Source organism: Petromyzon marinus, chromosome 61 (genome assembly GCF_048934315.1).
Source record: "Petromyzon marinus isolate PM22_M1 ecotype Great Lakes invasive population chromosome 61, UKy_Petmar_22M1.pri1.0, whole genome shotgun sequence".
Lineage (NCBI taxonomy): Eukaryota > Metazoa > Chordata > Hyperoartia > Petromyzontiformes > Petromyzontidae > Petromyzon > Petromyzon marinus.
Window position 1 is genome coordinate 5,624,365 of NC_133727.1, and position 26,878 is coordinate 5,651,242.

The 26,878-nt window shown below is 53.6% G+C and overlaps 1 protein-coding gene across 1 annotated transcript in view; it reads right to left on the reverse strand.

Moving 5' to 3' along the window:
• Positions 1 to 26,878, reverse strand: part of TDRD3 (tudor domain containing 3) — a 319,274-nt gene that overhangs the window by 230,489 nt on the left and 61,907 nt on the right. The window contains exon 7 of the mRNA XM_076053389.1: positions 13,108 to 13,297. Within this exon, the coding sequence (XP_075909504.1) occupies positions 13,108 to 13,297 (190 nt within the window). The remainder of the gene's footprint in view (positions 1 to 13,107; positions 13,298 to 26,878) is intronic.

Consider the following 26,878-nt stretch of genomic DNA (forward strand, 5'->3'; position numbering starts at 1 on the left):
GATACCATTAGACTCACACACAAACCCAGACTCACACAGAGACCAATAGACTCACACAGAGACCCATAGACTCACACAGAGACCCATAGACTCACACAGAGACCCACAGACTCACACAGAGACCCATAGACTCACACAGAGACCCACAGACTCACACAGAGACCCATAGACTCACACAGAGACCCATAAACTCACACAGAGACCAACAGACTCATACAGAGATCCATAGACTCACACAGAGACCAACAGACTCACACAGAGACCCATAGACTCAGACAGAGACCCATAGACTCACACAGAGACCCATAGACTCACACAGAGACCCATAGACTCACAAAGAGACCATTATACTCACACACAAACCCAGACTCACACAGAGACCAATAGACTCACATAGGCACCCATAGACTCACACAGAGACCCATAGACTCACACAGAGACCCACAGACTCACACAGAGACCCATAGACTCACACAGAGACCCACAGACTCACACAGAGACCCATAGACTCACACAGAGACCCACAGACTCACACTGAGACGCATAGACTCACACAGAGACCCACAGACTCACTCAGAGACGCATAGACTCACACAGAGACCCACAGACTCACACAGAGACGCATAGACTCACATAGAGACCCATAGACTCACACAGAGACCCATAGACTCAGACAGAGACCCACAGACTCACACAGAGACCCATAGACTCACACAGAGACCCGTAGACTCACACAGAGACCCATAGACTCACAAAGAGACCATTAGACTCACACACAAACCCAGACTCACACAGAGACCAATAGACTCACACAGAGACCCATAGACTCACATAGGCACCCATAGACTCACACAGAGACCCATAGACTCACACAGAGACCAACGGACTCACACAGACCCATAGACTCAGACAGAGACCCATAGACTCACACAGAGACCCATAGACTCACACAGAGACCCATAGACTCACACAGAGACCCATAGACTCACACAGAGACCCATAGACTCACACAGAGACCCATAGATTCACACAGAGACCCATAGACTCACACAGAGACGCATAGACTCACACAGAGACCCATAGACTCACACAGAGACCCATAGACTCACACAGAGACCCATAGACTCACACAGAAACCCACAGACTCACACAGAGACCCACAGACTCGCACAGAGACCAACAGACTCACACAGAGACCCATAGACTCACACAGAGACCCATAGACTCACACAGAGACCCATAGACTCACACAGAGACCCATAGATTCACACAGAGACCCACAGACTCACACAGAGACCCATAGACTCACACAGAGACCCATAGCTTGTTGTCCTTCCCCCCGCACCTCCGATAAGCGCGGTTGGCTACGTACGGTGCGAAATGAGTTCTCCGTGCACACGAGGCCGGAACCCCGTGCCGTCTCAGGTCTCAGCGCGAGGGGCTCGAGACCTGGGATGGCAGAATTAAAACAATTTGCCTTTAATCGAATTTCTCTTTTTTTTTAATGAAGCGCAGGCTGTGCTCGTGTACGCTGCAAAGCCGGAGCCAGATCGCCCGCGCGATCGCGATAAAAACACCCAGCAAGCTCTCGGTGCCGATAAGTCGAGGCAGTGAGTAAAGCGAGACCCGTGCATTGCAGGTTCTTTTTCCCCCCCCCCCCCCCGCGCGCGCTTAAATCTGCAGCCTCGCCCGGGGGGGGGGGGGGGGGATGCACGGTGGGGGGAAAAAAATATAAATTTTTAACCGAGCCCACAACTCAGCGTTAAATAAAATGAGAAGGAAAAAAAAGAACATCCCACGTTATTCATCTGCGGTGTAATTTCTTTATTTTCTCGCTCTATTTATTTACTTATTTATTTAGGGTAAGGCAAGCCCGCAGCGCGGGGGCTGCAGCACCCCGCGCCTCGTGCGTCTTGTTGACAAGGTGACCCTGGTCCCAGCTGCGCGGCGCTCGCACGCACGCACGCACGCCGCGGCGAGCGGTCAGCCAGCCGCACCGCCGCTAAGCCACCCGCACCGCCGCTAAGCCACCCGCACCGCAACTAAGCCACCCGCACCGCAATTAAACCACCCGCATCACCGCTAAGCCACCAACACCGCAATTAAGCCACCCGCATCACCGCTAAACCACCCGCACCGCAATTAAGCCACCCGCATCACCGCTAAACCACCCGCACCGCAATTAAGCCACCCGCATCACCACTAAACCACCCGCACCGCAACTAAGCCACCCGCATCACCACTAAACCACCCGCACCGCAACTAAGCCACCCGCATCACCGCTAAACCACCCGCACCGCAATTAAGCCACCCGCATCACCACTAAACCACCCGCACCGCAACTAAGCCACCCGCATCACCGCTAAACCACCCGCACCGCAATTAAGCCACCCGCATCACCGCTAAACTACCCGCACCGCAACTAAGCCACCCGCATCACCGCTAAGCCACCAACACCGCAATTAAGCCACCCGCATAACCACTAAACCACCCGCACCGCAACTAAGCCACCCGCATCACCGCTAAGCCACCAACACCGCAATTAAGCCACCCGCATCACCGCTAAACTACCCGCACCGCAATTAAGCCACCCGCATATCCGCTAAGCCATCTGGACAGCCGCTAAACCATTCGCATTGTTGCTAAGCCATGCGCGCTGCCGGGAAGCCACCCGCACAGAACCTAAACCATCCCCTACCGCCACTAAAACCACCCGCACCATCACGATGCCACCCGCACTGCGGCTATGCCACCAGCACCACCACCAAGCCACCAGCGCCGCCGCAATTAAACCACCGGCAACAACGCTGAACCACCCGCGCGCTCACTGCCACCGCGAAACCGCCGAGAACTCATTTTTTTGTTTTTCAAAACCCTGTCAGTGGCCTACCGCTGGAGATAAAGGCCCGTCCCGGACACCCGACGGAATCGGCGAGACATCCCGATCAACTCAACAGCCGCGTCTCGCCAACGCCTCGCGGCGCTTCCTGGTTCGAGCAATTTGCCACCCGGGCGGTGACGAGACGGACAATTGTGCCCGTGCACAACAAACAAAAAAAACCACAGAAATAAACCTCGGACTTCAAGCACAGTCAGAGGAACGTAACCTTTGCGCGGCGCGCACGTTATCGGCGGATGTCCTGGCGACGAGTTTTGCCACTCGAAGGGCCGTCACGTGAATAATGAACGTCGAAAAAAAAAACAGCGTGAAAATTCTAAACAGTAAGAGCTGATCAATCGCGCAAACTACTCACGAGTCCCGGAGCCTGCCTTTCGAATGAGGGCCCGAATGAAAAAAAAAAGAACACACCTTTTCGTAGGATGGAAACCATAAAAAAAAATATATAGAGACAAAGATCCCCCGCATAGCCTGTAACAGACTGTTGGGGCAAGTGCTGTTAGCGAGCGGCACCTACGAAGGGCGGCACGGCGCACGAGGGGGTGGGTGGCCAACAACACCACGCCAGGCCGCCTTTGTCTCCCCAGTGGCGATGTTTACTACACACCGCACCAGGTACTCATTTAAGGCTGAGGCGACCTAGGGGAGGCCCGGGACCGGTTCAGATAATCGTCACCGGTGTTGGCCGTGAGCGGGAATCGAACTCGGGTCGCCGGGTTCATAGCGCAGCGTAGCGCTAACTGCTACACTACCACTTCCCAAAAAATGAGTTTTCAATCTAGATTTAAAAGCCACATGTTAGTACGTGGTGCCACGGTGTGTAGAAAAACATCGCCATTAGGGGGAGACAAAGGCGGCCGGGCGTGGTGCTGCCCACCCACCCCCTCGTGCGCCGTGCCGGCCTTCATAGGTGCCGCTCGCTAACAGCACTTGACCCCAACAGTCTGTTACTGGGGACTTTTGTCCTTCGTGTATCAGGAGCGGCGTGTTATCAACATCGCCCCTGGGCAGACAAAGGCGGCCGGGCGTGGTGTGAGCCACCCACCTAACCCCGTCCGTGTGCCGTTCCGGCCTTCGTAGGCGCTCGCTCAACGGAACCTGCACCGACAGTCTGTCGAGGCCACACGGGAGGAACCTTTGCCTGGCGTCTGCACTACGCAGGCACGCGTCACAAAACGTTGGGTATGCAAACGTGGCTCCGAACAAGCAAACCCGTGCGGAAATGGCAAACCGCAGGGGAAGGGGGAGCGCACGCCGGCACCTGGGGAGCTCCGCAGACGGCACCCGGTGAAGTTCGTTCCGAGTGAAGAACCAGTGGCATCTACGTCTGCTGAACGTGAAGAACCAGTGGCATCTACATCTGTATAAGGTGAAGAACCAGTGGCATCTACGTCTGTATAAAGGTGAAAAACCAGTGGCATCTACGTCTGTATAAACGTGAAGAACGAGTGGCATCTACGTCTGCAGAACGTGAAGAACCAATGGCATCTACATCTGCGGAAAGTGAAGAACCAGTGGCATCTACGTCTGTATAAAGGTGAAGAACCAGTGGCATCTACATCTGCAGAACGTGAAAAACCAGTGGCATCTACATCTGTATAAAGGTGAAGAACCAGTGGCATCTACGTCTGTATAAAGGTGAAGAACCAGTGGCATCTACGTCTGTATAAAGGTGAAGAACCAGTGGCATCTACGTCTGCTGAACGTGAAGAACCAGTGGCATCTACATCTGCAGAACGTGAAGAACCAGTGGCATCTACATCTGCGGAAAGTGAAGAATCAGTGGCATCTACATCTGCAGAAAGTGAAGAATCAGTGGCATCTACATCTGCAGAAAGTGAAGAATCAGTGGCATCTACATCTGCAGAACGTGAAGAACCAGTGGCATCTACATCTACAGAGCGTGAAGAACCAGTGGCATCTGCATTTACAGAACGTGAAGAACCGGTGGCATCTACATCTGCAGAACGTGAAGAACCAGTGGCATCTACATCTGCAGAACGTGAAGAACCAGTGGCATCTACATCTACAGAACGTGAAGAATCAGTGGCATCTACATCTGCGTAAACATGAAGATCCACTGGCATCTACATTCACCGGAGATTATGCAACTTTCAAAGGCATGCCCCGTGTTTAGAGGTTGGGACTCACAACCAAATCGACTTATGAACAGACCTCTGGAGCCCAACTCACTCGTAAGTAGAGGAATCCCTGTGCAGTGACATCGGGGATGTCACTGCATGGTGCAGGCCTGAGAGGGCCGTGGCGTGCGATGCGCCGTCATCGCGTACACCCCGTGGGCGGGTGTGCTACCAGCCCTAGCGGGGCTCGGTGAGCGCTGGGATAGCGCGGGCACCACGCGCGATGCGGTGCGGGCACCCACCAGGGGGAGCGGGACAGTGTCAGCCCAGGGCCAGGGTTGCCCCGGGCCATGGCACTCTGGTTGACCCCCGCGGACACGTGATCCTGGGTGTGTCCACAGAGAGGCACCCCCCCCGAGTGAGTGGGGGGGGGGCGGGCTAGGGGGCGATCACGTGTCCAGGTAGAGCTCTCGAGAGGGAGCCGGAAGGCTCCAGAAGTTGACGGGGGCCAAGGTGGCATCTGGTGAAGGGGCAGTAACCCCACTGTGTTAGCGTGCAGACGTTACGATGAAAGTGTTGCCTCGAAAGAACAACGTCTGCGACTCAGTCGGACCCACGACACCTGCATCAATAATAAATGCGTTTAAATTGCTTCGGCAAGGCAGCAAAAAACAACAAAACAGACCCTGCCCACGCCAATATGACACAAAGCAGCAGTAGTTTCTCAATACAATGGCACATGTTAACCCTTTCCCATTCCGAGGCTCCCACAAGGCCGTGCGGGAGGGCGTGTGGCACAATGTTGACGCCGGCTATCGTAGAGTGCTGGCGGTCGTGTCGCTACGGTTATCTGCGGCGAGCAACAACGTCTTAAACAACAGCGGCGCTACTACACCTCTCTCGATAAAATTAACGACGAGCCGCTTGCCAACTTGCCGACGTATGTGTGTTCAATTTTGATTTAAAGCTTTCGTGACTGCAGGGATTCATATTCTTGGTTCTTTCGGTAAAGTCACGTAGAAGGGAAACAATAAAAGAATAAAAATATAAAACAATAAAATTTTCAAGACGTTGCGACTGCAACATAAGCAATCATCATCAGGTGTGAAAACCACAACAACAACAAGAACTTATTTCGCACCGTACGTAGCCAACCGTGCTAATCGGAGGTGCGGGGGAAGGACAACAAACTAAACACAAAAATAAGTTCGACATAAATACGTTTTCAATCTAGATGACTTAAAAGTGCCGTAGCTTTCAGTGGCTTCTTAGTATCGGAAGGAAGAGCGTTCCAGACGGCCGCAGAAGAGCGCCTGAAAACGCCGCGCAATGCGGTGGACCGCCATCTTTGTTCGATGGCCGAGCCAAAATCTGCTTCTGCTGTGAGGATGATGTCGTTGGAACGGGAAAGGGTTGACAATGAGACCCCGTTAACGATGAGACCCCGTTAACGGTGAGACCCCGTTAACGATGAGACCCCATTAACAGTATAAGACCCCGTTAACGGTGGGACCCCGTTAACGGTGAGACCCCGTTAATAGTATAAGACCCCATTAATGGTGAGTCCCCGCTAACAGTATAAGACTCCACTAATGGTGAGACCCCGTTAACGGTCTAAGACCCCATTAACAGTGGGACCCCGTTAACAGTATAAGACCCCGTTAACAGTATAAGACCCAATTAACGGTGAGACCCCATTAACGGTGAAACCCCATTAACGGTGGGACCCAATTAACGGTGAGACCCCATTAACGGTGGGACCCCGTTAACGGTGGGACCCCGTTAACGGTGGCACCCCGTTAACGGTGAGACCCCATTAACGGTGAGACCCCGTTAACAGTATAAGACTCCACTAACGGTGAGACCCCGTTAACAGTATAAGACCCCGTTAACAGTGGGACCCCGTTAACAGTATAAGACCCCGTTAACAGTATAAGACCCCATTAACGGTGAGACCCCATTAACGGTGAAACCCCATTAACGGTAAGACCCCATTAACGGTGGGACCCCGTTAACGGTGGGACCCCGTTAACGGTGAGACCTCATTAACGGTGAGACCTCGTTAATAGTATGAGATCCCGTTAACGGTAAGATCCCATTAACGGTGGGACCCCGTTAACGTTGAGACCCCATTAACGGTGGGACCCCGTTAACAGTATAAGACCCCGTTAACAGTATAAGACCCCGTTCACGTTGAGACCCCGTTAACGGTCTAAGACCCCATTAACGGTGAGACCCCGTTAACAGGATAAGACCCCATTAACGGTCTAAGACCCCATTAACGGTGAGACCCTGTTAATAGTATAAGACCCCATTAACGGTGGGACCCTGTTAACGGTCTAAGACCCCATTAATGGTGGGACCCCGTTAACAGTATAAGACCCCATTAACGGTGAGACCCCATTAACGGTGAGACCCCGTTAACGGTCTAAGACCTCATTAACGGTGAGACCCCGTTAACGGTCTAAGACCCCATTAACGGTGGGACCCCATTAACGGTGGGACCCCGTTAACGGTCTAAGACCCCATTAACGGTGGGACCCCATTAACGGTGGGACCCCGTTAACGGTCTAAGACCCCATTAACGGTGGGACCCCGTGCGTACACACGCGGGGCGTGACGCCCGGCAGCCTGCTTTCGCCAAATTGGGAGCACTACTTTTTTAAAAAGACCAACTACTATTATTAACTCTGCCTCGAGCGCGTGTATGAAAATAACAATAAAATAAATAAATATAAACCAACTCCCGACTCGACATTTCAAAACGGACGTCAAATTTCAGAAACGCAAGACGATAAATACCGCCTGTTTCCCCCCCCCCCCAACCCAGAAATCAATGCAGACTCTCGCGCATCGCGCTTCTGAAAATCTCTCTCTTCGTGTCTCCATCTCTCTCGCTCGCTTACTCTCTGTCTCTCTTACTCTCTCTCTCTCGCTCTCCCTGTCTCTCTCTCGCTCTCCCTTGCTCTCTCTCGCTCTCCCCTGCTCTCTCTTGCTCTCTCGCTCTCTCTGTCTCTCTCGCTCGCTCTCCCGGTCTCTCTCGCTTTCTCTCCCTTGCTCTCTCTCGCTCTCTCTCGCTCTCCGTCCCTCTCGCTCGCTTACTCTCTCTCTCTCGCTCTCTCCCTTGCTCTCTCTCGCTCTCTCTCGCTCTCCGTCCCTCTCGCTCGCTTACTCTCCCTCTCGCTCTCTCCCTTGCTCTCTCTCGCTCTCTCTCTCCCTTGCTCTCTCTCGCTCTCTCTCTCCCTTGCTCTCTATCGCTCTCCGTCTCTCTCGCTTTCTCGCGCTCCGTCTCTCTCGGTCTCCCTCTCTCTGTTGCGCTCTCTCTGCTGTCTCTCTCGCTCCCTTCCTCCCTCCCTCCCTCTCTCCCTCCCTCCATCTCTCTCTCTCCGTATCTCTCCATCTCTCTCTTCTCGAGAGATATTCACGATGGCATCGCGGGGGGGGGGCCGGAAATCGCCGAGCCAACGCTGGGGCTGAAGGTCGCCCGGTTGATCCGTCACTTCTCTCCCCCCCCTCCCCCCCCCTTTAAATTCAGTTTAAACCCCTTACTCTGTTCCGGTGACGTGCTGGAAGTTGCTTGGGTGTGCGGTGCGGTGTGGGCGGGGGGGGGTCCCCGGTTCACCGCCGAATCTCGGGGAGCGCGCAAAGCGATTTGGCCGTTAATCGTATTTCGGCGCGGAGCGAAACGCCCGGCACCTTTTCAAAGACACCGCGCTCACGGCAGGGGACCGTCGCGAAGCCGCAACGTCGCGGGGGGGGGCCAAAAAAAAGTGAGCGAACAAACGAAGAAGCACAACGGTAAGGTAACTGCTTAGCCCGGCGACAATGGTGATCGAGCCTCACGAACTTTGATATTTCGAGACTGTCGCGCGGCTGGCGAAAGTTCGGGCGATCGCATTTTTTTTTTTTCTTTCAAAGAGAGTTTTTTTTGCGAGCAGCAGGAACCCGGTGTCGGAGGGGATGGGGGAGACTCGCGCGGGGGGTTGGGAGCCCGAGGGTTTCACTAACAAGCAACCTACTGCGCTCTGAAACCCCGTTCGCGTTCCGTGACGTTGCCGTGAGTGGCAGGGTTGAGGCGGGGGGAAGGGGGGGGGGGGTGGTGGCCCGTGCCGGACTGCGTCACCACGCGCGCCACCCCCCGGAGCGGCGTCCTTTGTGAAGGGACGCACGCGTTCGTCATCGGTACGGGAAAAGGGTTCACTCGGATGGTTCCCGATGTCGCCCCAAGGCGCGGGCGCACGGCGGGAGCGAACCGCTGATCCAGAAACGACGGATATTCTTCAACGGGTGTTTGTGTTTGTTTTTTTTTTTTAATAAATATGTATAAATGCCGTTAAAACCAAAGGGCTGAAGCCTTCATCGTCGCGAAAAGCCCGGCGGGGCAACCTCTGCCGAGTGGGCAAGGCACTTGCATATTGCAAGGGTCAAAAAAAACAAGACATTTTTTGTCGTCGTTGTTGGGAGTCCGGGCTGAAAAAAATAAATCTGCCTTTTCGACAAAAATGTGTGTGGGGGGAAATATAGCTGCTCGAGCCGAGGTATGAATGCTTCGCACAGACTGCAACAACTGCAGGGGCATCTCCCTCCTCAGTATCCTGGCAAGGATTATTAAACATCGCCTTGCCAGGCACGCTGAGGAGAGGCTTGCGGAGCCCCAATGTGGTTTCAGGCCAGCGAGGCCTTGCACAGATGCCATATGTTTTGTCCGTCTGCTACAGCAGAGGTGTAGGGAATTCCAACAAGACCTACATCTCTGCTTTATTGACCTGGTCAAAGGCCTATGATACCATCAGTAGGCCTGGGCTCTGGGTCGTTCTTCGTGCTTTCAGAGTCCCTGACTCTCTGCTCACGATCATTAAGGACCTTCATGATGATGAGCGGACCCGGGTAAAACTACGTGGCCGGGAGTCTGAGCCATTCCCTGTACACCTTGGGATACTACAGGGATGTCCTCCGGCTCCCACTTTATTTAACATCTATTTCGACCACGTAGTTTGTGAAGACTTCGATGGCTGTACTGGAGAAATTTCCATCCGGTACAGATACAATGGGAGGCTGATCGATGCCCGGGTGCGGTCCAGGGATGGCTCCCTATTGGTAAACCATGTTACATATGCTGATAATCTGGTGATTGCTGCTCAGAGGAGGAGTTGGAGGCACTGCTGCTGAACCTGGAGCATGCTCTTAAGAGGTGGGGACTTACCATCAGCCCCACCAAAAACTAAGCACCTGCCTGGGTATTTTGTGCCACAAAACACTCCACCCCCTCAACTCCCAACTGGTGAAGTGGCAAGTTGTGGAGAGAGTGGAGAGTTTCCCATACCTAGGCAGTGTGCTCATAACCAGCTCCGGTTTGACAGCAGAAGTGATGTGGTACAGGAGGACGTGGAGCTGATTGGACGATGACTGGTACCAGCGGTGTCAAGATCAGCTTAAGTGGAGGAGGCTACTGGGCAGTTGGAGGCAGTCGCCCTCCAACAACAACGGAGGGCGGAGGAGCGACGCTCACAACGAGCTGAGCGCCGGGTGGCTAAAGCACAGCAGGTTGGCACAGTTGGGGGAAAAGGTGGTGCATCAGCCAGTCATCTCAGTCGACTCAGTCAGTCGACCCGTGGCACCTGGGTCTGCCCCGTGACCTGCCAGCGGGCGTTCGACACTTCATGTGGCCTCAAGGTGCACATGGCCTGGCACAAGCGTCGTGGTGACATCACCGCCACTTATCGGCTAATGGCGGTGGTTGTTGTTGTTGTCACTGTGTGTGTATCTCTGTGTGTGGGGAGCGGCAGTGCAGCGGTTAGCGCTACGCTGAGCTACTAAACCTGGCGACCCGAGTTCGATTCCCGCTCGCGGCCAACACCAGTGACAATTATCTGAATCGGTTCTGGGCCTCCAGGACCGGTTCAGATAGGTCGACTCAGCCTCAAATGAGTACCCGGTGCGGTGTGTAAACATCACCACTAGGGAGACAAAGGCGGTCGGGCGTGGTTGCTGGCCACCCACCCCCTCGTGTACCGTTCCGGTCTTCACAGGTGCTCGCTAACAGCACTTGCCCTTACAGTATGTTCAGGTTATGCCAGGGATCTCTGTCTTTGTACCTCTGTGTGTGGGGAGCGGTCGTGAAGAACCCACGAGAGAGAGAGAGACACGCAGCTCAAAATACACAGCAGGCAACGTCAGGGTCAGGATAGAACAAACGACCTCCAGCACAACAGGCGAGGTAGTTAACATTTCCTGAGCCACGGAGGTGCCCCTCTTGCAGCGCCGGATTATCCTAGTGGCAAAAGTAGCTACGTATGCTACGGGGCCCCGCAACTTTCAAGGGCCCGCGCAAAACGCTTTCAAGCTATCAATTCCGGTTCAGTGGCTCTGCACTTGCTCCATTACTTGTACGAACGACTGGGTGTTTAAGATTATGAGACCTCCTTTGCCAGAAACAAGATATAGGAATAGGTTTTACCCTTTTAACTGGCACAAAAACTGACACCTTTATTCAAGGCATCATGTTTGCAATGACCACAACACAAGTAGTCAAAATACAAACAAAAAAGACAACTCTGATAATAATATGCACTGTCCTTGAATTTGATTGGTCCACACCCGAGACAGCTTTTCTTAGAGCCTAGTCTCCATTGGTGTTGGACCATCAATACTCTGATAGTGCGCTGTTTTTTGAGTTGTACGCCTTTTGGCGTCTTCTGGTCCAACACCAATGGAGACTAGGCTCTAAGAAAAGCTGTCTCGGGTGTGGACCAATCAAATTCAAGGACAGTGCATATTATTATCAGAGTTGTCTTTTTTGTTTGCATTTTGACTGCTTGTGTTGTGGTTATTGCAAACATGATGCCTTGAATAAAGGTGCCAGTTTTTGTGCCTGGGTGTTTAAGGTTAGCGATTTGTCGTATTATCTTGGCTGTGTAGCAAATGAAAAAAAAACACGATTGCTTGCAAGTATAAAAAATAATATCTGTTTTAATTTTTCGATTTAAAGCTTTCGTGACCGCAATGATTCATCTTCTTTGGTTCTTTCGGTAAAGTCATCAATTTATTATTTTATTCTCATTCTACGTGACTTTACCGAAAGAACCAAAGAAGATGAATCTGTTTTAATATTTATCTGTTTTTTTTTTTTATTTTAGGGTCACACGCGACAAGGCCCCCGCAACTGGCTTGAATCCGGCACTGTTCCCTTTGCCGTGTCGGTGATGGTGACTGCTCGACCGTACTTCACCGTGCTGGTGAAGGAGGGTGGTGGGGAGGGCGGGCGGGCGGGCGGGTCGGCTGCGGGGGGAGGGGGGGGGGAAGGAGAGTGGGAGCGGCTGAGGTGCGATTTTGCCGCCGATGTTAGCGGATGCTCGGGAAATAAAATGAGGTCGCGCGACACGCTGGACCTTTGCACGACCGCTCGCCATCGCCGTCCCGCCGTCCCCCGTGACGCTGGCCGCGGACCCAAAAATCTGACCTTCGTGAATTTGCCGAAACTGCAAATCGCATTCAAATCGTGTATTCCACCCCAACCCTCCCCCCCCAGCCACTCCTCTCGGCAATTATGATTCTGCAAAAAAAAAATATACGTGCGATAATCAACGGCGCTCTGACTTGTGGATGGTATGGGGGGGGGGGGGGTGGGGGGGTGGGTGGGAAAAACTCCTTGATTGCGATCAGCAAAGACCCCTAATGGGAACATCACTTTGCCCCCCCCCCCCCTCTCCCCGCCCGCCCACAAAAATTCCATCCGGACGCGCTCGGCCAGGCGCGAACCGTGCGAGGGCGGCGGGGGGCCGGGTGGCGGCGAGCGACGCCGACGAACGCGAGATCCGTGCGGCGGTGGCGGACAGCGACGGGGGAGCTTGCAACGTTACGCGCGCGAATGTTTCCCATCAATTGCGAATGAAGGATTTTTCTCTTTCCGCTCGCCCAAGCCGCCGTCTCAAGTGGGAAGTAAAAGGGAGCATTGATTGCGCCGTGTGCTCTGCCGCAGATGAACTGGGGAGGGGGGGCGGGGCAGGATTGGCTGTGCAGGGGAACGCTGGGAAACACGCTCGTCTGGCACTTGTCGCAGTCCGAAGTGCGTTTTCCCTACGCTGCCCCGCGGCCCACCCTGAAACGCAGCAAACAAACTGCACAGACCGTGTGGCAGCAGATGCGGACGGCCCCGAATGATGCACGAATGGAGACTTCCGAGACTCTCCGGTAGCGGCGCTACGGGGGGCGTACGGCGACGGGTGACGATCAGCAAATAGGAAGGCGCAGCACTACTGCTGACGACTTTGCCTGGGTTGACCACCTGAATGTGACATTGCAGTTGTTTGCTCTGCGTCTGCGAGGGAGGGGAGGGGAGGGAGGGAGGGAGGTGAGGGAGGGAGGGGATCTGCATTCAGATCTCCCAAATTAAATTACGGTGGAGGCCTTGTGGGTGGGCATGGGTGCGAGTAGCGAGCAAAGTCTAGAAAAAAAAGGCGGTCCCGTCCGTGGTAGCGTCATCTCATATCTCCATCTCTTGACGAGGACAATTGGATTTGATTGGAATTTGAAAGCGCAATGAGCGGATGCCGTTGCTGCCGCTTCTCTCGCTCTCTCTCTCTCTCTGCTGCGTTCATAATCCACTGTTCCATAACGACTACAACAAAAACACGAAATTTATTCGTGGTTGGAGGTGGTGGGGGGGGGGGGAGGTGGCGTGTTCATGCGTCTGTGAAAAAGATGTCCAGTAGCGGGCACGGGGGTCAGAAAGTTACAACAACAAACTAAGCAAAAAAAAACACGCGGCAGAGGAGTGAGAAGAGAACAGGAAGGTCACTCCTCGCAACGTCCACAAATCGCCAATCGTCTGGCCGAAGACCGCTGCTCAGCGCCGGAGTCAGCCGGCCAGTCGGTGAGTCTGCCTGGCTGGCTAGCGGCACGACCGCCGTCGAAATCGCAGTCAGTCGGTGAGTCTGCCTGGCTGGCTAGCGGCACGACCGCCGTTTAAATCGCAGCCAGTCGGTGAGTCTGGCTGGCTGGCTAGCGGCACGACCGCCGTCGAAATCGCAGTGAGCCGGCCAGTCGGTGAGTCTGCCTGGCTGGCTAGCGGCACGACCGCCGTCGAAATCGCAGTGAGCCGGCCAGTCGGTGAGTCTGCCTGGCTGGCTAGCGGCACGACCGCCATTTAAATCGCAGTCAGCCGGCGAGTCGGTGAGTCTGCCTGGCTGGCTAGCGGCACGACCGCCGTTGAAATCGCAGTCAGCTGGTGAGTCTGCCTGGCTGGCTAGCCGCACGACCGCCGTTTAAATCGCAGCCAGCCGGTGAGTCTGCCTGGCTGGCTAGCGGCACGACCACCGTTGAAATCGCAGTCAGCCGGCCAGTCGGTGAGTCTGCCTGGCTGGCTAGCCGCACGACCGCCGTTTAAATCGCAGCCAGCCGGTGAGTCTGCCTGGCTGGCTAGCGGCACGACCACCGTTGAAATCGCAGTCAGCCGGCCAGTCGGTGAGTCTGCCTGGCTGGCTAGCCGCACGACCGCCGTTTAAATCGCAGCCAGCCGGTGAGTCTGCCTGGCTGGCTAGCGGCACGACCACCGTTGAAATCGCAGCCAGCCGGCCAGTCGGTGAGTCTGCCTGGCTGGCTAGCGGCACGACCGCCATTTAAATCGCAGTCAGCCGGCGAGTCGGTGAGTCTGCCTGGCTGGCTAGCGGCACGACCGCCGTTGAAATCGCAGTCAGCCGGCCAGTCGGTGAGTCTGCCTGGCTGGCTAGCGGCACGACCGCCGTTTTAAATCGCAGCCAGCCGGTGAGTCTGCCTGGCTGGCTAGCGGCACGACCGCCGTTTAAATCGCAGTCAGCCGGCGAGTCGGTGAGTCTGCCTGGCTGGCTAGCGGCACGACCGCCGTTGAAATCGCAGCCAGCCGGTGAGTCGGTGAGTCTGCCTGGCTGGCTAGCGGCACGACCGCCGCCGCCGTCGAAGCTTCCGAACGGGAAGCAGTCAGCAAGCATCTCTTGACGGCGCAGCGAGGCCCCAACGCCCCCCCCCCCCCCCCCCCCCCCGCCCGAGCCATCCTTCACCTGGGCGAGCGCGTTGAACGCGCTATCGAGCCGCCGGCGAATGTTTCACGCCCGCCATTAATGGGGGGGGGGGGGCCGGGGCGGGGGGGGGCGGGGGGGGGGGGAGAAGAAGCGCAGCACCGTGAGTGCGCGGGTTGCATGACAAGATCCAATTTGGCGACGAGTCAATTTTTTTGTTTCCCTGTTTCCCCCCCCCCTCCCCCCGCCCACCCCGCACATCGCCCGGCCGTCGTTGCTCCACGCAAGAGCGCGGAAAGATTTAGATTTAGTGGGGGGTTGGGGAGCAGCCCACTGCGCTCACTCTCAGCGATGCGGAGGAGTCTGCTGTCTGTTCGTTAGCGGAGTCTGTCCCTCGAGCTTCCTCGCACAAAGACAAAGATCCCTCAAACCCCCCCTCCCCCCCCCCACCCCCACCTGTATAGCCCCGAAGGCACTTTTTGGGTCAAGAGCTCCTTTCGATATTAGTAAGCGACTGGGAGCTCTGCGCTGTTTAAATCATCGTCTAGATTGCGAACTCACTTTTTTTAGTTGAACACGCAGGAGGCCTTCGCGACCCAATATCATCCATACTCTTTGGTTCTATTCGGTAAAGTCACGTAGGTAAAAAATAAAACCTACGTGACTTTACCGAATAGAACCAAAGAGTACGGATCCTTGCAGTCACGAAAGCTTCAAATCTAGAATATCATCCGTAACAGAGGTTTATTTTTTTGGCGGTTAAATCGCGTAAATATATAAATGCGACGTCAAAAGCCGCCGCCGCCACCCGACACAGCCGACTAGTAAGGGTTGTCGCAAGTCTGGCTGTCGCCTGAAGAAGCTGGTTGTAATTACTGGCGAAACGTCGTTACTCAGATTGTTAATGTTGTGGCTTGGCTCTCCAACACACCGGTGTGGTGCTGTACTAGTATACTACACTATACACTACACTATACACTACCGTATACTACACTATACACTACTATACACTACACTATACACTACACACTACACTATACACTACTATACACTAACTATACACTACACTATACACTACTATACACTACACTATACACTACTATACACTACAATATACACTACAATATACACTACACTATACACTACTATACACTACACTACGCTATGCACTACTATACACTACACTATACACTACTATACACGACACTACTAAACACTCACTATACACTACTAAATACCACACTATACACTACTATACACTACACCATACACTACTATACACTACACTATACACTACTATACACTACTACACTATACACTACACGATACACTACTATACACTACTATACACTACACTATACACTACTATACACTACTACACTACACTATACACTACTATACACTACACTATACACTACTACACTACACTATACACTACTATACACTACACTATACACTACTATACACTACACTATACTATACACAATACACTACACTATACACTACACTATACACTAGTGCTGTACTAGTGACATGACTACATTCTGTTTACGTGACAACCCTCACTAGTTGGCTGTGTCAGGTGGCGGCGGGTTTTGACGACACAACATTCATATATTTATACATTCACACGATCAAACCCCCCAAACAACCTCTATTATGGATCGCTTTCTTTAGAACTGCTTCTTGCGTTTGCTGCCCGCTCCCCACGCACCTCCGCTTGGCCACGGTTGGCTACGCACGGTGCCAAAGAAGTTCCGCGGACGAGAACTTCGAGGCGAAGCGCCTAGGAATGGCCGTCACAGCCGGCCGCGGTGGTCGTGTGAAAAGCACCACGTCAAGACGCCTCTGTCTCCCGCGTGGCAACGTATACACGCTGGACCGGGTACTCATTTGAGGCCGAGTCGACCAAGAGGAGGCCCCAGGGCCGGTTCAGCAAAATCGCCAACGGTGTCGGTGGCCCTGCGCGATGGAATCGAACTCGGACCGCCGTGCCCGTAGCGCGGTGCGCGCTCACCGCTATGCCACCGCTCCCCGCACGCGTACACAACAACATCAACAACAACAACAACAAAACAACAACAGCCGCCGTTCGTCACTAAGTGGCGGTGACGTCGCCACGGCGCTCGTGCCAGGCCGGGTGCACGCCGAGGCCACGTGAAGCTTCGAACGTCCGCCGGCAGGAGGTCACGGGGCAGACCCGGCAGGTGCCGCGGTTCGACTGACTGACATGACTGGCCGATGCACCACCTGTGCCACCCACTGTACCGACAGCGCACACACACGCGCACAGACACGCGCACACACACACACGCACACACACGCACACACACGCACACACGCGCACACACACGCGCACACACGCACACCCACACGAGCACACACACACACACACACACGCACACACGCGCACACACACACGCACACACACACGCGCACACACGCACACCCACACGAGCACACACACGCACACGCACACACGCGCACACACACACGCACACACACGCACACACACACACGCGCACACACACACACGCACCTGACGGTTCTCAGGCCGCACCACTGCCTGGAGACGCGTTCCCCACGCAGGCACGCAACAGCAACCGGGGCAATCTGCGCCGGCCGATTCGCACGGCCGTCGTTTTAGCTTGCCCGCCGAGGTTTTCACGAAGACGCCGTCGCTCGCCGCAGAGAAGCGTAGCGTGCCGCTGACGCGCTACGAAGAACGGGCCGCCACCACCGCCGCCACCACCACCGCCACCACCACCGCCGCCACCACCACCACCGCCACCACCGCCGCCACCACCGCCGCCGATTCTACCCCCGCCTTTTAAAACCACGCCGACCGCAGCGGCGTCGTTCGCCAGCGCTCTAAACCGCCGCGCGACTTCAATTCGCGTCGTTTGCCAAGCGAATTGAGAGAGAAGGCAATCAGGGGGCTCCCCCGGCGAGGTGCTCGGAAATTTAATAATCTCGGCGCCGGGGGTTACCAAAAAAGCTCAGGATGGGCCACGGCAGCAGAAGTGCCGCTCAGCGAATTGTCGTGGATTTGCTCTCCAACACGTTTCGCATGCGCATGTGCATGTATGCCGTACGTAGCCAACCGGCGCGCTAGGCTGAAACAGGAGGATTTCTCCACAACTCTGGCTGACGCCTGATGACGCTGGTTGTTGATGTTGTTGATGCGATTACCGGCGGAATGTCACGGCACTCGAATTGAAAATTTTGTAGTGGGGGTTTAATCTCCAAAACACCGCTGTGCTGTACTAGTAAGTAATTGGCCACGTTCTGTTCACGTGACAAACCTTACTAATTGTCCGTGCCGGGTGCTTGCGGGTTTAATGACACAACACTTATATGTTTACGTGATCTAACCCAACAAAAACAACGTGTATTGTGGGTGATGTTGGTCGCGAAAGCCTACGAGTTGTTGAACTGTTGGTCAGTGTTGCCTCGATGTTCGTGACGGATAAGTTCAGGAGACGCTCGTGAATGGCAAATCTCGCGGGGAATGATATTGGCGTAGGAAAACCATTATCTTTAATAAATTACCTTTAATAATTAAGTAAACTTTAGATCTCATCACTTTATCTCTCGTCACTTTATCTCTCATCACTTTATCTCCCGTCACTTTATCTCTCTCGTCACTTTATCTCTCGTCACTTTATCTCTCTCATCACTTTATCTCTCTCGTCACTTTATCTCTCGTCACTTTATCTCTCGTCACTTTATCTCTCGTCACTTTATCTCTCGTCACTTTATCTCTCGTCACTTTATCTCTCGTCACTTTATCTCTCATCACTGTATCTCTCATCACTTTATCTCTCATCACTTTATCTCTCTTGTCACTTTATCTTTCGTCACTTTATCTCTCGTCACTTTATCTCTCTCGTCACTTTATCTCTCGTCACTTTATCCCTCATCACTTTATCTCTCATCACTTTATCTCTCTCGTCACTTTATCTCTCATCACTTTATCTCACTCATCACTTTATCTCTCGTCACTTTATCTCTCATCACTTTATCTCTCGTCACTTTATCTCTCGTCACTTTATCTCTCATCACATTATCTCTCGTCACTTTATCTCTCGTCACTTTATCTCTCTCATCACTTTATCTCTCATCACTTTATCTCTCGTCACTCTATCTCTTATCACTTTATCTCTCATCACTTTATCTCTCGTCACTTTATCTCACTCATCACTTTATCTCTCATCACTTTATCTCTCATCACTTTATCTCTCATCACTATATCTCTGATCACTTTATCTCTGGTCACTTTATCTCTCACCACTTTATCTCTCGTCACTTTATCTCTCGTCACTTTATCTCTCGTCACTTTATCTCTCGTCACTTTATCTCTCGTCACTTTATCTCTCGTCACTTTATCTCTCGTCACTTTATCTCTCGTAACTTTATCTCTCGTCATTTTATCTCTCGTCACTTTATCTCTCATCACTTTATCTCTCATCGCTTTATCTCTCTCATCACTTTATCTCTCATCACTTTATCTCTCGTCACTTTATCTCTCGTCACTTGATCTCTCATCACTTTATCTCTCGTCACTTTATCTCTCGTCACTTTATCTCTCGTCACTTTATCTCTCATCACTTTATCTCTCGTCACTTTATCTCTCATCACTTTATCTCTGATCACTTTATCTCTCATCACTTTATCTCTCGTCACTCTATCTCTCATCACTTTATCTCTGATCACTTTATCTCTCGTCACTTTATCTCTCGTCACTTTATCTCTCGTCACTTTATCTCTCATCACTTTACCTCTCATCACTTTATCTCTCGTCACTCTATCTCTCGTCACTTTATGTCTCTCGTCAACTTTATCTCTCGTCAACTTTATCTCTCGTCAACTTTAATTCTCCCTCTCTCTCTCTCTCTCAAGCTGCAGCAGTCAGTGTAGAGCTCCGGCCGAACGTGCGCGCAGGACGGAGGAGGGTGAAAGGGTTACGGGAGTTTGGCGCAGGGGCTCGCCGGACCCAGCGGAGAGACTAAAGCCAACAAGGGCGCCGATGAGAAAGCGGGCGAGCGAGAGGCACCCCCAAGTTGATCGATGGGCGACGGAAACACCTGCGGGATATGACGTGCGCGGTAATCGCGCGGCTGTCCGCGGGCGGCATGAACGGCGCCCCGCCGCTCGGTGACCTCCTCCGACCTGAACTCCAGAATTCCTAACGGGCGCTCCATCGGGAGAATTGACTTGCGACCTGCAACCGCGCGGCGTCATCGGTTGGCGATCCGCGCCGGCGGGGACGTCCGCTGCCGTGTCCGAGACCGAGACGTCGCTCCTGACGCGGGGCGGGAGGCAAACTCCCGGCCACGATCACGTCCGTGCGCATCCGTGGCGGGAACTGCGATGCCAACGCCGAGGTCTGATGGCCACGACGAGGGAGCGTCGCGGGGGGCGGGGAGAGAGCGAGAGAGCGAGAGAGAGGCAGGAGAGAGTCCGTGTAGTTTGTGCTCTTCCTCCTCCGTGTGAAGGAGCGCAAGACCCACAGCGGTTTATCGTGCGGCCCACAGTTTTGGAGCGCAGTCAACGCCCGCTGGGCGGCTCGCCTTTGGGTCTCCATCTCTGAAGGAGATTGTGCGCATCGGCCTGTTGATGTTCTGACGCTGGTTCAATGCTTACAACCGCCGGGGCCCTATCGAGGAGGAATTGCCAAGGCAGCAGGGGTGCGAGATGTTTGGGTCACGTGCGAGGCGTTTTTTTTTCCTTCATGTTTCGGTCGCCAGCGTTGTCCTAACGACGACGCGGCGTCGAGAACGCAACGCACGCGCGACGACGGCGTCATTCCTTTAGGCCGTGTCAGCTTTGGTGGAGGCTTCTCGACCGCGTGATTTTACGTGGCCTTAACCCAAAAAAAGTAACAAAAAAATCAAATCAATTTTGCGAAAACTGCGACCACGTGCATCACCACCGGCATCACTGACCACTCTCGCATCGGCGACAAAGCCGGACACTCCGTCCCAGATAACCGTGAGCCCATCGATCCCAGCATCCAGCTTGAGTGCAGCATTGCCACGGCCCAAGGTCCGGGCTAACAAGATGTTGGCCCAAGGTCTGGGTGATGCAGAGGGTCCTGTTGTTAGCCCAAGGTCTGGGCTAACAACAGGACCCTCTGCATCACCCCCTCTGGCCTACCCCAAGGTGTAAACCACGCGCCGTCAAGGCCTGGACGCAGCTCCGCCTCCGTGGCTTCGGTGAACAGACACGGAGGCCAAAGAGTGACTTTGAATCAAGTGGGCGACAACAAAAATGGATGCTCGCGGGACACCCGGACGTCGTGACGAAACGAGTCACGTTTTCCCCGACCGCGCGTACACACACACACACGAGCCTCGTGTTCGATCACAAACAAAAAAAACGTCGTGACAGCGGTCTGCATTTTCTCACTGGAATGCCGCAGGAAACAATGACGGCCGATAAGGTAATTTTATGAACCCGGTAAAGTCTTGGCGCGTCTCAAATCCTCACATTTGGAGAGGTTCGCGGATTTGAATGTTTGACCAATTTTTTTTTTCGCGGCAGCAACCCAGCGTGGCTGCAGAAAAACCAGCACGCACAAAATGGGGATGAACACTCGCACGATCGGCACTGCGTGGGTTCGTAGAACCAACAAATCCACGCGACCCCGGGCGAGAGAGAGAGAGAGAGACACGCAAACTCCAAATATACAGCAGCAGGCATCGTCAGGGTCGGGATCGATCCCACGACCTCCCGTATACCAGGCGAGGTAGTTAACATCTCACCACTATGTGAGAGAGACACGCAAACTCCAAATATACAGCAGCAGGCATCGTCAGGGTCAGGATCGATCCCACGACCTCCCGTATACCGGGCGAGGTAGTTAACATCTCGCCAACTGTGGCACCTATAAACAAAACGAACGCGTTCCGCCCAAAGAAGTGCCTGATTTAAAAAAAAAACATTCACACGGTGAATTCTTTGGCGTTGGAACAGAGGCTCTGCAGAGGGTCACACGGTCACGAACATCTCGCTACCGCAGAGCCCTATTCCAGCGCTGGAGGATCGGCAAACTCGAGGTTCTACTGCGTGCGCGCATGAACCCGGCACGGCCCAGCGAGGACGAGCCGAGCCGAGCCGAGCCGAGCCGCCGTTGGCGCCGGACCCCAGGGGAGCCAGCGATGCCGGCACCGATAACTCGGCTCATTTTCATGTCAACGCCTCCCCACCACCACCACCACCACCACCATTCCCCCCGCCCCCGCCCCCACCGCACCGCACCCCGCCATCTCTCGCCGTGGTCTCCGATCGCACGAGGAGGTGTGACCGAGGAGCTTCAACGCGGCTAATGAGCCGCTCGAAGCGCCGGCGGTTCGCGTCGGCGGTAGGCACGCGCCAAACTCCCCCGGGGGGGGGGGGGGGGGGGGGAAGCGTCGAATCCCATTTTAAACAACCGCCAACGACGGAACGCCGGGCCCTGGATGAGGTCGGGAAAAGGAAAGCAAATAAATCGCTCTCTTGGCACCCGCCCGTTTTTTAAACTTCGACGCGAAGACTCGGGGGGAGGAGGTGGGGGGTGGGGGGGGTGGGGGGGGGTGGGTGGGTGGGGGGTGGTGTCGGCTGTTGAATTCTGATCCGTTTCTCGGGGGGTGCGGAAGCGGTGGTTGGCGGCGGCGGCGTTACGGTGCCGGGTGGAACGCCCGTCCGTCGGAAAACTTCTAAAACGGCGGGGGGGGGGGGGGGGGCGGTTAAAAAATTTTTCGCGAGCTGCGCGGGTCGCGAAAATGGAAGCGAGGGTCTGTGAAATGACATTCGCGGAAAGCAAATAAATGTGAGCATGTAGCGGTGGCGGCAGCAGCGGCGGCAGACGGGCAAGCGCAGAGCTCGATTTCCGTCTCGCATCATTTAACCTCCCGAGCCGAGGCCGACCGAGGCCGACCGAGGCCGACGGTGTCCCCCCGCTGTAAAACGGGCGACGTTAAAACAAAAAAAAAATGGAAGGGGGGGGGGGGGGAAAACAAAATCGCCGTGGCATTTCAAAAGCCGCAAAATAGGTTGAGAAACTCTGCAAAAATTCGCTACGGCAGGAGCCATCCTCACAACTGCCGTTGAGCGCCAACCCCCCCCCCCCGCCCCCACCACCATCAGCGGTTTAAATATTATCGACCGGGAGAGGAATGATTATAAATAAGTGAACTCCACCCAACTCCCCTGCACCCCCCTTCATCCCCTCTATTCCCCCTCCCCTGCAAGTCTGCTGTTCGAGATCGTTGCCGCTACGGTGGGTTAAGAGGGCAGTGAGCCCAAAGTGCTACCAGTAAGCCCTCTATTTGCGGGAATATCGGGGCAGATGGTTATGCGATCGTGAGCTGAGTTTGGGGCGCAGCGGTGGCTAGGAGATGTTAACTACCTCGCCTGGTGTGCAGGAGGTCGTGGGTTCGATCCCCGACCCTGATGCCTGCTGTATATTTGGAGTTTGCGTGTCTCTCTCTCTCTCATCATCACGGTGGCTAGATGTTAACTACCTCGCCTGGTGTGCAGGAGGTCGTGGGTTTGATCCCCGACCATGACGCCTGCTGCTGTATATTTGGAGTTGGCGTGTCTCTCTCTCTCATCATCATCACGGTGGCTAGGGGATGTTAACTACCTCGCCTGGTATGCAGGAGGTCGTGGGTTCGATCCCCATCCCTGACGCCTGCTGTATATTTGAAGTTTGCGTGTCTCTCTCTCTCTCTATTCGTGGTCACATGGATTTTTCTCCAGGTCCTCCTGTTTTCCCCCTCTACATTTAGATTTGGCGTCACACATTTATTAGTAATTGGCTGCTATGAATGTCCACGTGATAAGCCGCTTCGTTGAGCTATCGTTTGTGGCCAGGTCACTTCTGAAAAAGAGCCACATTGCTCAGTGGGCCTTACCTGGTGAAAATAAAAATAAAAGGTTTCGTTTTGTAATTTTCCCTCTCGGATGTCTGCATTTGTTTTTGGGGTTCTAGATTTTTTTTTTATAACATGAACGAGCGAGTGAGCGATCTCACAACCGTTGCCCGCGAACTAAAACGTCGAAGACGACGACAATCAATGAGCCGCTACTGCAGAGCTAACGTCAAACCAGGTCGCCCCTCCAAAAAGGGGGGGGGGCGATGATGGCGGTGAATGTCAACGCGCTTGAGTTGGCGAAATGGCACAGACGCAGCCGCCAAACTGACGCAGTGCACCCCGCAAACGTGGCCGAGATCAAACGAAACGCTTCTACCGGCTAATTTTTTTTTTTCAATAATGATGTATTCATATATGTATATTTATATGCAGCGAGGGAAAAAAAAGTATTTGATCCCTTGCTGATTTTGTACGTTTGCCCACTGACAAAGCAATGATCAGTCTATAATTTCAATCGTAGGTTTATTTGAACAGTGAGAGACAATAACAACACAATCCATAAAAACGCATGTCAAAAATGTTATAAATTGATTTTCATTTTAATGAGGGAAATAAGTATTTGACCCCCTCTCAATCAGAAAGATTTCTGGCTCCCAGGTGTCTTTTATGCAGGTAAGGAGCTGAGATTATGAGCACACTCTTAAAGGGAGTGCTCCTAATCTCAGCTTGTTACCTGTATAAAAGACACCTGTCCACAGAAGCAATCAATCAATCAGATTCCAAACTCTCCACCATGGCCAAGACCAAAGAGCTCTCCAAGGATGTCAGGGACAAGAATGTAGACCTACACAAGGCTGGAATGGGCTACAAGACCATTGCCTAGCAGCTTGGTGAGAAGGTGACAACAGTTGGTGCGATTATTCGCAAATGGAAGAAACACAAAAGAACTGTCAATCTCCCTCAGCCTGGGGCTCCATGCAAGATCTCACCTCGTGGAGTTGCAATGATCATGAGAACGGTGAGGAATCAGCCCAGAACTAGACGGGAGGATCTTGTCAATGATATCAAGGCAGCTGGGACCATAGTCACCAAGAAAACAATTGGTAACACACTACGCCGTGAAGGACTGAAATCCTGCAGCGCACACAAGGTCCCCCTGTTCAAGAAAGCACATATACATGCCCGTCTGAAGCTTGCCAATGAACATCTGAATGATTCAGAGGACAACTGGGTGAAAGTATTGTGGCCAGATGAGACCAAAATGGAACTCTTTGGCATCAACTCAACTCGCCGTGTTTGGAGCAGGAGGAATGCTGCCTATGACCCCAAGAACACTATCCCCACCGTCAAACATGGAGGTGGAAACATTATGCTTTGGGGGTGTTTTTCTGCTAAGGGGACAGGACAACTTCACCGCATCAAAGGGACGATGGACGGGGCCATGTACCGTCAAATCTTGGGTGGGAACCTCCTTCCCTCAGCCAGGGCATTGAAAATGGGTCGTGGAAGGGTATTCCACCATGACAATGGCCCAAAACACACGGCCAAGGCAACAAAGGAGTGGCTCAAGAAGAAGCACATTAAGGTCCTGGAGTGGCCTAGCCAGTTTCCAGACCTTAATCCCATAGAAAATCTGTGGAGGGAGCTGAAGGTTCGAGTTGCCAAACGTCAGCCTCGAAACCTTAATGACTTGGAGAAGATCTGCAAAGAGGAGTGGGACAAAATCCCTCCTGAGATGTGTGCAAACCTGGTGGCCAACTACAAGAAACGTCTGACCTCTGTGATTGCCAACAAGGGTTTTGCCACCAAGTACTAAGTCATGTTTTGCAGAGGGGTCAAATACTTATTTCTCTCATTAAAATGCAAATCAATTTATAACATTTTTGACATGCGTTTTTCTGGATTTTCTTGTTGTTATTCTGTCTCTCACTGTTCAAATAAACCTACCATTAAAATGATAAACTCATCATTTCTTTGTCAATGGGCAAACGTACAAAATCAGCCGGGGATCAAATACTTTTTTCCCTCAATGTATGATATGATGATACATTCCCCCGCTGCAGATATGTAGCAGCTGTTGGGGGAAGCTCACGGAGCCCCAAAGATAAATCGCAGCAGTTCCGAATTCCCGTGCCCCGCTGACGCGAACACCTTCCCCCTCCACGTGAGACGCACCGGTTAGGGAAGTGAGACCACTGCCGTCGACGGGCCGAGAGAAGATCGTAACCCGCGGGCCGGTCCCGTCCCGTCTCGCAATACAAACACGGAGGCCGCTAATGGTCGAGCCCTTCATCTCTTCCCCACCGGCACCCCGCGCCCCACCTCCCGCCTCCACCACCTCGGTGGCACACGGCGGTCGGCGCTACTGTGCGGCGAGCCCCGGTGATCCCAGTTCAATTCCCGGCCAGGGCCCTAAACGTTTAGAATCCACCGCACCCCGGATCAGCGCGGTTTGGCGGCGCACGCCGCGGAAGAAGTTTGGCGCGCACATAAACACGGGGGCGCCGCGGTGGCGAGATGTGATCTGCCCCACCGGCGAGATGTGATCTGCCCCGCGGTGGCGAGATGTGATCTGCCCCACCGGCGAGATGTGATCTGCCCCGCCGGCGAGATGTGATCTGCCCCGCCTGGTATAAAGGAGGTCGTGGGTTTCGATTCGGACCCGCGGTCGTGTGGACTTTCTCCCCCGCATTGAGAACCGACATCACGCGTCCTGGAGTGTTATAAGCCGCGGTTTTACATTTCCGATAAGCCTCTTCGTTGAGCTATCATCTATGGCCTGGTCACTTCTGAAAAAAAAGAGCCAAATAGCTCAGTGTGTTTTGCTTGGCGGAATTTTTTTTTTTTTAAGTTCAGTTTTAGTTTAACACGCGGGCATTTCGCGACCAATATCATCCGTAACACAGGGTTTTTTTTTTGGGTTAGATTGTGTGAATACAAATGCGTTGTTCAACTCACCACCACCCGACACAGCCAATTTGGTACGTGACGTCACCGCTCACTTTGCCGTGCAAAATATATCCATTATTGCGCCCCCCCCTCCCC